The sequence below is a fragment of the Rutidosis leptorrhynchoides genome, chromosome 7 (assembly GCF_046630445.1).
Source record: "Rutidosis leptorrhynchoides isolate AG116_Rl617_1_P2 chromosome 7, CSIRO_AGI_Rlap_v1, whole genome shotgun sequence".
NCBI lineage: Eukaryota > Viridiplantae > Streptophyta > Magnoliopsida > Asterales > Asteraceae > Rutidosis > Rutidosis leptorrhynchoides.
The window spans coordinates 175,220,374-175,230,809 of record NC_092339.1 but is presented as its reverse complement, the minus strand read 5'-3'; the positions used below and the strand labels follow the sequence as shown (position 1 = coordinate 175,230,809).

Sequence of the window (10,436 nt, the reverse complement as noted above, 5' to 3'; positions counted from 1 at the left end):
ATTTCTCTCCCTCTAAAACTCTCCTCTCTCACTAGATATGGATGAGAGTGTTTGTGTTGGTGAAGATAAGGTTGAATGAGCTCAACTCTTGCCCAATTGTGGCTTAAAACCGGCCACCAAGTGAAAAGACCAACATACCCCTTATTAAAAACTAAAATATCACAGCTGGTCCGACAGACCAATTGGACGGCGTCCCAAATATTGGACGACGTCCAGCTCTTCTTTGCTGGACGGCGTCCCGAATCCTGGACGGCGTCCCGTTCAACTGAAATGAAAACAGGGTGTTATATATAGATATGTATATATGTGTGTGTATGTGTATATATATATATATATATATATATATATATATATATATATATATATATATATATATATATATGATTACCATGTAGGGGCGAATCTAGTCTTTTGAGGGTGGGGTTCTATGACCCCACTAGTGTGAAATTTTGTTTATACCGTATTAATTTTAAATTTTATAGAATACCACTAAATTTAACTATATGACATCACATATTTTTTAAAATTTATGTTTGTTTGGAAGTAAATAAACACTAAAGTGTCATTCAAATAGTTTGGAAAAAAAAATGGTGACCCCATTGCGTTTTCATTCTGAATTCGCCACTGTTATCATGATAGGAATTTTCCAACATCGTAATCCAACACTAGACCAATCAAAACTCGTTTTGCGAAGTTCACAAGTTGTGAACTAAAACACTTGTTTCTTCTTGACGATTCTTCCTTGATCATCTTTCATTTCCCGTTTATTCAATTCGATATAGGTGTAGGTACCTCGTCTTAAACGAGGTTAATGTTGGAGGCGGGGTTTTGTTGAATTTCTCCGATTACAAGAATTGTTCTAGTGGTTGGCTATTGATTAGGAGATTTAAGTTTGAGTCACATGGGTTTGAAAAGATTATCAAATAAGTGAGGTGTTGTCTGATTAGTTTTTAAGAATATTCCTAACTCTGACGGTGATGTCAGAGTTAAATTGTGCACTTTTTGGTGAAAATGTGGATTTTTGACAGTGACTGTATTTGACCCCCTTAACTCAAAATGTCAAGTTTTTGTGTCAAATATTTGGAGGGTGATGTGGTATAATCTGATTGGAAATTGGATGGAAAAAAAATAAATAAATAACAAAAATATATTTAATATTAATTGATAATTGGTTGGTTAAATCGTCAATCCCCCGTCAATTTTTTAACTAACGGATGAAAGCGTCAAAAAGTGACGCTGCGATATCATCGTTTCTTTCCGTCACTTGTTGCCACCTCAGCTTGACCATGGCAGCTGACGCTGCGATAAAAGCAGCCTAAGGGTATTTGATATATATTACATATAAAATTTAAAATTGAATGTGTACAATATCAGTTTTAAAAATGAATTTTAAGAATGAATGACATATAAAAAAAATTGATAAATTTGAGGACCTCTAAATATATTATCACAATAAAACAAAAAACGTTATTCTTCGTATTAAGAAGTTTTGATGGTTGGATGAGTAAATTAAATTATCTACAAAGCATTCCTTTCTATTTATATAAACAAGTTAAGGAGCCCGCACTTCGCAGCGGAACTCCAAAGCAGGGCTTAATGTAAAACCAAGTGTTTGGAAAAAAATAATGTGTATGAAAGATGGCACAAACCATTTAGCGTTTTTTAAAAGACATCCGTTTTTGTGAGTAGTTAGTTGCGTTGTGTTCGTAAAATTATTTCGAGTTCAACGGTATTGTTGGGAAGATTTAACTCGCGGCGAGCGAGAAGATATGTCCCATAAGATTTTTTTTTGGAAATTCTGGTTAGGGGCCGATTTGTATTTTGACCAAAGTTGGGGGCTCATTCGATTTGTATTTTGAGCAAAGTTGAGTGGTTATTTTGAAAAGGTGGATTTTGGTAATATAATAATGTTAGGAAAAGTGAATTCATAGTTTCGGGTTGGGAGGCCGATTTGTATTTTGACCAAAGTTGGGGGGTCATTCGATTTGTATTTTGAGCAAAGTTGAGTGGTTATTTTAAAAAAAAATGGATTTTGATAATATAATAATTTTAAGAATAGTGAATTCATAGTTTCGGGGGCCGATTTGTATTTAGTTCAAAGTTGGGGGTTATTTTAAAAAAAGTTGATTTTAATAATATAATAATGATAGAAATAGTAAAATGATAATTTCTATTGAATATATTTATTTATAATGCAAATATATAGACAAATTTGGTTTTTAAAATATATATATATAGATATAGATATAGATTATAATTATAATATAATATAATTATAAATAATATAATTATAATACTCCCTACGTCCCGGATTAATTGTCCAGTATTCCTTTTTGGGACGTCCCAGATTAATTGTCCACTTCTAAATATGGAAAGTAAATTTGATAAAGTTTACAATATTGTCCCTAATGAATTAATTAAATTACAAAGGTGAGAGGGATTTCTAATTAATTAGTTGAGGGTAAAACAGTAAAGTAAGAAAAAAGTACAGAAAAGTACAATTTGATAATGACATTTCTTAAACTGTTTTTTTTGTCTGGGGACAATTAATCTGGGACGGAGGGAGTATATAATTTATATTTGTATTTATAATTAATTTAATAATAATATAATAATATACCACAAGCCCACTATCCACTCCCTCAAACCTGTGTCACCAACTCGCATCTAGAAGCAATTATACATCTATCTCTCTCAACTCAACCCCACCCCGGCCCCTATTTATTTAGTCAAAAGCTTATAATAAATTCCCAAATCAAGTACTCAAACAACCGGCTTATATTTATCCAATCTCCTTCTCCCTAACCCTCCATCAAAATTCATAAAACTTTTTTATTTTTATAAAGAACCAAGAATATATATATTAATCAAATCAAAATATAGAAATAAATATGGGAAGGTCACCTTGTTGTGAAAAATCCCATACAAATAAAGGTGCATGGACTAAAGAAGAGGATGATCGTCTTATTACTCATATCAAATCTCACGGCGAAGGTTGCTGGCGGTCACTACCTAAAGCTGCCGGACTCCTCCGATGTGGCAAAAGCTGCCGTCTCCGGTGGATCAATTACCTCCGCCCTGATCTTAAACGTGGCAATTTCACTGAAGATGAAGATGAACTCATCATCAAACTCCACAGCCTCCTTGGCAACAAGTATGTTCATTTCCATTATTTATTTATTTTTAATATTTCTTTAAATTCTTAATCTTTTTTATTAAAAAAACAATGCCCATACTAAAAATATGTTTTTTAATGTTGCTTTTTACAGATTTCTTCAAGTTCTTATTCTTTTATTTTAATATATAAACAACACCCATACAAATACAAAATTGTTTTAAAAAATAAACTTTTAATTCTTGTTTCTTTCATAGAATAAACAAAAACCCACAAAAATCATTTTTAATTTGGGTTTTTTTATCAGCTTCTCTTTTCAAGATTCACCAAATTCTCTGTTTTAATCAATAATAAATATACAATATACAATACCATGTTAAAACTCAAGAATATTTTAAAGTCATAAAATTTTTAACAAATAAACAGTGCCCATTCATAAACTTTGAATTCTAATGAAATAGGTGGTCTTTAATTGCCGGAAGATTACCTGGAAGAACAGATAATGAAATAAAGAATTATTGGAATACACATATCAGAAGAAAGCTAATAAACCGTGGAATTGATCCGGCGACTCACCGGCCAATAACCGATCATCACACTAATAACATTACCACTACAACCACCACTTCCGCCGCCAATTCTTCACCGGAGATAGGCCCCACGACCACCATCTCCTTTGCAAGTACAACACCAACTGCACCAAGTACAACCCATCATCTCATGATTAAAAATGAAGAATTAGACCAAGATATAAAATTCCACATCAATACTCCTGACTGCCGGAAAATTAAAAATATTTCGCCGGAAAATCAAGAAAGATGCCCGGACTTGAATTTGGAGCTAAGAATCGGTCCACCTCATCTTCATCATAATCAAAGCGACATGGTATTATCATCATCATCATACACACAACAACTTCATCATCATAAATTGATGACAGGAGGAATGAATTCCGGCGGTGGGACTATTTGTTTTGGGTGCAGTTTGGGTGTAAAGAATGGAAAAGAATGCAGTTGTACATCCAGTTTGAATGGTAACAGCAATGGTTATGATTTCCTGGGTTTAAAAAATGGTGTTTTGGACTATAGAAGTTTAGAAATGAAATGATTATAATTTTTTAATTGGGTAAATTTTTATGTATTCAAAATATTTTATTCTGTATTTATGAGAATACATATTATATACGGAGTATGTATTTATTTATATATATTGTATTGAATTATGTATAATATTCCATTCGTCTTAAAAAGAGTCGTATATAAATTTTTATTTGATTTAAAATAAGTTAAATAAATGTTAATTTTGATCTTATACAAGGTAATTTTACTGAGTTATTTTTTATAAGTAGATAATTATTGTGAAACAAATAAAGTAGTAGTAAGGTAGGTGCAAAGTTATTTTGAAATAAATGGAGTTGTTGTAAATTTAGTAGTTAAATATGAATAGTAAAATTTGTACTATATATATGTGTGCATAATGTAAAGTTACAAAAAAAACACATATACATTAAATACATCACACCTCTCTTCAACCTCTTTCTCTCCTATATCTTCTACAACACATCTCTTTTTTATTGGTTCTTTAATATATTGAACCAGGCCACTAAAAGTAGTTATAAGCCTACTGAAATATAACATGTTATCAGCACGAAGTGCTCCGTATAATCAAGGTTTATCTAAGCAAGCACACGTCACTAATCAAGGTAAGAAATTATCTAACTTTTATTAACTTCACTAATATTTATATTTATGTTATTTAAGTTATATATGGTCGGTTATACCGCCTGAATTATATTTCTGTAATCTAACTTTTATTAACTTCACTAGCATTTATATTTATGTTATTTAAGTTATATATGGTCGGTTATACCGCCTGAATTATATTTTCTGTAATCTAATTCTTATTAATAAGACCTCATGATTGTACGCAACACGTCATTTGACAACACGGTACTTTATGTACGCAACACGTCATTTGACAACACGGTACCATGGGTCGAGATTAATTCCGATCAATACGAATACGATGTGGTCTTTATATGTTATCTAACATTTATGATTACTTATGCAATTAATCATTATTTATTTCATGCATACTAATGTTTATTCTTAAAAGTAAATCTTAAAAGTTAAAATAAGAAAAAGTAGTTTGTATTTTTATTAAAAGTAAATCTTAAAAGTTAAAATAAAAAAAGTACTTTTTATTTTTATTAAAAGTAAATCTTAAAAGTTAAAATAAGAAAAAGTAGTTTATATTTTTATTAAAAGTAAATCTTAAAAGTTAAAATAAGAAAGAAAAAAAAAAATCTTGTCCTTTATATTACTCATACGCGTTTTGATATAGTGACTTTGTTCGTTAACGTCAACTAACGACGTTATAACGGTCATATATACATAACGGTTGTTAACGTCAACTGACGACGTTACAACAACTATATTTTTCAAATATAAAATAAACATCTTCGTTTTCACATTTTCACAAATCAATCTTCATTTTTCAAATTACTACTCTCAAAAAGTTTTTGTAAAAATGATTCACACAAGGATGATTTTTCCTATTGTATTGGTCATATTAACTATCATCATTGTTGCTAATATACCACCGGGTGAACCTATATTCTATCCTGCCCTTGTGGTTTTATTATTTGTAATCATACTATTATTCTGTTGTTTGCTACTTATGAATTTAAAATGATTCTAATTTCATTTTATTATTTGTCTATGAATAGAAGTTGATTATGATTATGATTTATGTTATTCATCTTTTTGATAATAGAAAATGTCGAATTTGAAAAGGCTTAAATTTGCTCATTTAGAACAAGTGGGAACAACTACTTAACATGGGTTATGAATGTAGAAAAACATTTCGAATCAAACGGTATTTTAGAAACCCTGAATGAAAATAACAATTATTCCGAACAAGAGAAAGCAATAGTAAGTATTTTTCTTAGCAAACATATTGACGAGTCCTTAGAATCTACATATTATATGATCGAAAATCCAAGTGTATTATGAAAAATATTCAAAGATAGATACGATATTAATTATCAAAAAAAAATAATAATAATAATAACGGTGATCCATGAAAGAATAAAATTAAAGATATTAGTAGACGCTCTTATAAGAATTCCGGAGATTCTTATTAATGATCTGGTAACGTGGATCATCAGTCTAGTATTTCTTGAATACATGAACATCTTGTTTAGCTCTACAAATAAGTCCCAAAAGAAAAGAAAACGAGAGTGAATCTGTTGACAAATCTTGATTAAATTAACCCTGAGCTACCTTGAGACTTGAATGGTTTGAATTTTCTAAGATGCCTAGTTTTTTTTTATGTATCACTCATAAATAAATGGTTTTAGACCATAACGCATATGTTTTATTAAGTGTTATCTTTTATGTACTTCAGATTATAACTTGTTTGCAGGTAATATAATTTGATTATCTTGCTGAAATATAACTCATTATTTGCTTATCTTATTTGAAGTTTTAGTATGAATCCTGCTAAAATACAACATCAATTAAATGGTAAAGACCTATGTATTGCAGATAGTAGTAACATACACACTATGATCAAATCTAAGAAATATTTCATTGATTTAAATCAAATGAAGGAATTATAAATACTATATCAGCTCTTGCAAACTTGATATGAGGAACGAAAAAGGCAAAATTTCATATTACCAAATGGTATGAATTTTTTGGTAAACAATGTCTTGTTTTCTCCCAAATCAAAGAGAAATTTGTTAAGTTTCTCTGATATATATCATAATGGATATGATTATTAGTCAATGATAATCGAAAATGAGAAATATCTATGTAGCACCGAAAAGCGCATATGATAAAAAGCGCATATGATAAAAAGCGCATATGATGAAAAGCGCAGAGCATAGGATTAAAAGCGCATATGATAAAAAGCGCATATGATAAAAAGCGCAGCGCATATAATTAAAAGCGCATATAATGAAAAGTGCATATGACGAAAAGCGCAACACATATGATTAAAAGCGCATATGGTGAAAATGATATATGATGAAAAGCACATATGGTGATTAATGAAAATCACATATGGTGATTAATGAAAAGCACATATAGTGATTAATGAAAAGCACATATAGTGATTAACGAAAAACACATATGGTGATTAATGAAAAGCACAAATGGCGATTAATGAAAAGCACATTGAGAAATAATCACCAATGTTTCTTGAAAGAATTCAAGGGTATATATATGGACCAATTCATCCATCATGTGGACCATTTTTTTAATAGACGCATCTAACGCATGGTCTCATGTTTGTGTGTTATCAAGCCGTAATATGGCATTTGCAAAGTTTCTTGCACAAATTATTAAATTAAGAACACATTATTCTGATTACACCATTAAAAGGATGAGACTTGATAATGCTGGTGAGTTAACATCTCAAGCTTTTAATGATTATTATATGTCTACAAGGATTGTTGTTGAACATCCAGTTGCTCATGTGCATACACAAAATTAGTTTAGCTGAATCAATAGATAAACGCTTACAGCTAATAACTAGACAATTAGAAATGAGTACAAAACTCTCAATATTTATATGGGGACATGTAAATTTACATGATGTGACATTAATTCGCATTAAATCAAGTGCAAGTTATAAATATTCTCTATTACCAACTTAATTTTGGTGGAGACCAAATATTTTCCATCTTAGAACATTTGGTTGTGCAGTGTATTTTTAATTGAACAACCACAACAAATGGTTCCTCAAAGAAGGATTGAAATATATGTTAGATATGAAACATCTTCAATCATAAGATATATTGAACCCATGACGGGTGATGTTTTTACAGCAAGTTTTGTCGATTGTCACTTTAATGAAACATTGTTCCCTATATTAGGGGGAGAAATGAAATATAAATAAAATGATGTTTCATGGTGTGAACATCAATTAAGGAATATTGATCATCGGACAAAAGAATGCGAAAAGAAAGTTCAAATATAATGCATATGCAAGAACTTGCAAATTAATTACTTTATGCATTTAAAGATACAAAAAAATAAGTGACTAAATCATATATACCAGCAGTAAATGCTTCAGCTAGAATTGAAATTACAAAAGCTGGCAATAATGTCACTCATGAGTCTTTGCTACGGCAGAAACGTGAGAGACCAATTGGTTCCAAAGATAAAAATCCTCGAAAAAGAAAATCAGCTGATAATGAGGTAAAAGAAAGTGTTCAAGAAGAACCACAAATCAATACTCCTTCTGCAGAGGATATTGATAAATGTAAATACATAAATTGCAATAAATTATGCAATATTATGAAACTGAAATGAAATGAAAAATCTTGATGAGATATTTTCATATAATGTTACAATGACATCATGAATAACGATGATGATCTGGAACCAAAATCTGTCATTGAATATCAAAATAGACGTGATTGAACTCAACGGAAAGGAGCAATACAAGCTGAATTAGAATCGCTCAATAAAAGAAAAGTTTTTCGATCAATCGTTATCACTTTTAAAGATGTGAAACAATGGGATACAAATGAATTTTTATCTGAAAAGAAATGTGCAAATGAAGTTACAAGGCAAAACTAGACTTGTAACTCAAGATTTCCCACAAAGACCAGAAATGAATTAGGAGAAAAACTTATCCTCCTATAATGAATACAATTACTTATTAGATACTTAATCAACCTGGTAGTTATTTAAATGCATCTCATGGATGTTGTTACTACTTATCTGTATGGATCACTTAATAGTGATATATATATGAATATACCTGAAGGGTTTAAGGTATCAAAAGCATCTGATGCAAAACACAAGAAAATGTATTCCATTAAATCACAAAGATTTTTATATGGGTTGAAATAATCGGGTCGCATGTGGTATATCCGATTAAGTGATTACTTGATAAGCAAAGGGTATACAAATAATCTTATTTTCCCATGTGTTTTCATTAAGAAAACAACATCCGAATATGTGATTATAGCTGTTTATGTTGATGATCTTAACATCATAGGTACAAATAAAGAGATTCATGAAGTCATTCAACTTCTAAAGAAAGAATTTGAAATGAAAGATCTCGAAAAAACCAAGTATTGCCTTGGTTTATAAATTGAGCATATGCCTAATGATTTACTTGTACATCAAACAGCTTATACAGAAAAGATTTTAAAACGTTTTTAATATGGACAAGGCAAAACCATTAACTACTCTTTTGGTTGTTAGATCACTTAATGTTGACACTGATCCATTTAATCTCTATGAAGATCATGAAGATATTCTGGGACCAGAAATACCATATCTTAGTGCAATTGAAGCTCTTATGTATCTTACAAATTGTACAAGACCTGACGTTTATTTTGCAGTTAATTTGTTGACAAGGTTCAGCTCAGCTCCTACAAAAGACATTGGAATGGGATCAAGCATATATTTTGATACCCTTTAGGAACTGCTGATTTAAAATTATTTTATTCTAACAATTCAAAACAAGATTTTGTTGATTATGTATATGCAGGTCATATATCTAATCCTCATAAAGATAAACTCAAACTGGATATGTATTCCTAAATGGAGGTACCACAAAATCATGGCGTTCTTAAAACAAACACTTGTTGCAACATCATCAAATCATGACGAAGTGATTGCATTACATGAAACTACTCGAAAATGTATTTGGCTGAGATCAATGACACAAATCATTATTGATTCTTGTGGACTAGAACGCTATAAAAGCCCAACAACTATCTATGAAGATAATTTAGCTTGCATAGTACAAATGAAATGAAAGAAGAGTATCAAAAGTGACAGAACAAAACATAAATGCTGACGAGGCGCTAAAACCATAGACGGTCTTAAAGGTCATAAGTTTGATGGAAAAGAATGGTATGTTGGTAAGGCTCAGAAAAGGACTGAAAGGGAATAGGAATTGAAATAACGGTTTGAACAAATCATGAAGGAGACTGTAGAAAAATCACAGGGGCTAAACTTGTACATAAAAGATTTAGATGATAGAGTTTCAGATGAAAACCTCAGATTCTTCTCATATACTCAAGATCTCGTAAAAGACAACCAGATTAAAATGAGATAGGTTCAATCAACAACTCTGCTGATCTTTATACCAAAGCACTGTCAATCGCTATTTTCAAAACATACGTTCACAATATTGGCATGAGGCAAGTTCAAAAGATGTGACGACTCAGCGTTGTCTACTTGAGGGGGAGTCAACTCTATGCTGCACTCTTTTTCCCTTAGCTAAAGTTTTATCCCACTGGGTTTTCTTTAGCAAGGTTTTTAACGAGGCAGTATTAATTGCTCTTTAAAAA

At 30.6% G+C, this 10,436-nt stretch overlaps 1 protein-coding gene across 1 annotated transcript; it reads left to right on the top strand.

Moving 5' to 3' along the window:
* The first annotated feature begins 2,768 nt into the window (after positions 1 to 2,768).
* On the top strand, positions 2,769 to 4,299 carry LOC139860583 (MYB-like transcription factor 4). Its single transcript, XM_071849329.1, has 2 exons — positions 2,769 to 3,154; positions 3,577 to 4,299. The coding sequence occupies exons 1-2, from the start codon at positions 2,892 to 2,894 to the stop codon at positions 4,220 to 4,222; spliced, it is 909 nt and encodes a 302-aa protein (XP_071705430.1). The 5' UTR covers positions 2,769 to 2,891; the 3' UTR covers positions 4,223 to 4,299.
* Positions 4,300 to 10,436: the final 6,137 nt, after the last annotated feature.

Coding starts and splice junctions, on each gene's coding strand:
- LOC139860583 (XM_071849329.1), top strand. CDS start 2,892: ATGGGAAGGTCACCTTGTTGTGAAAAATCCCATACAAATAAAGGTGCA. Junction 3,155..3,576: donor CACAGCCTCCTTGGCAACAA/GTATGTTCATTT, acceptor CTAATGAAATAG/GTGGTCTTTAATTGCCGGAA.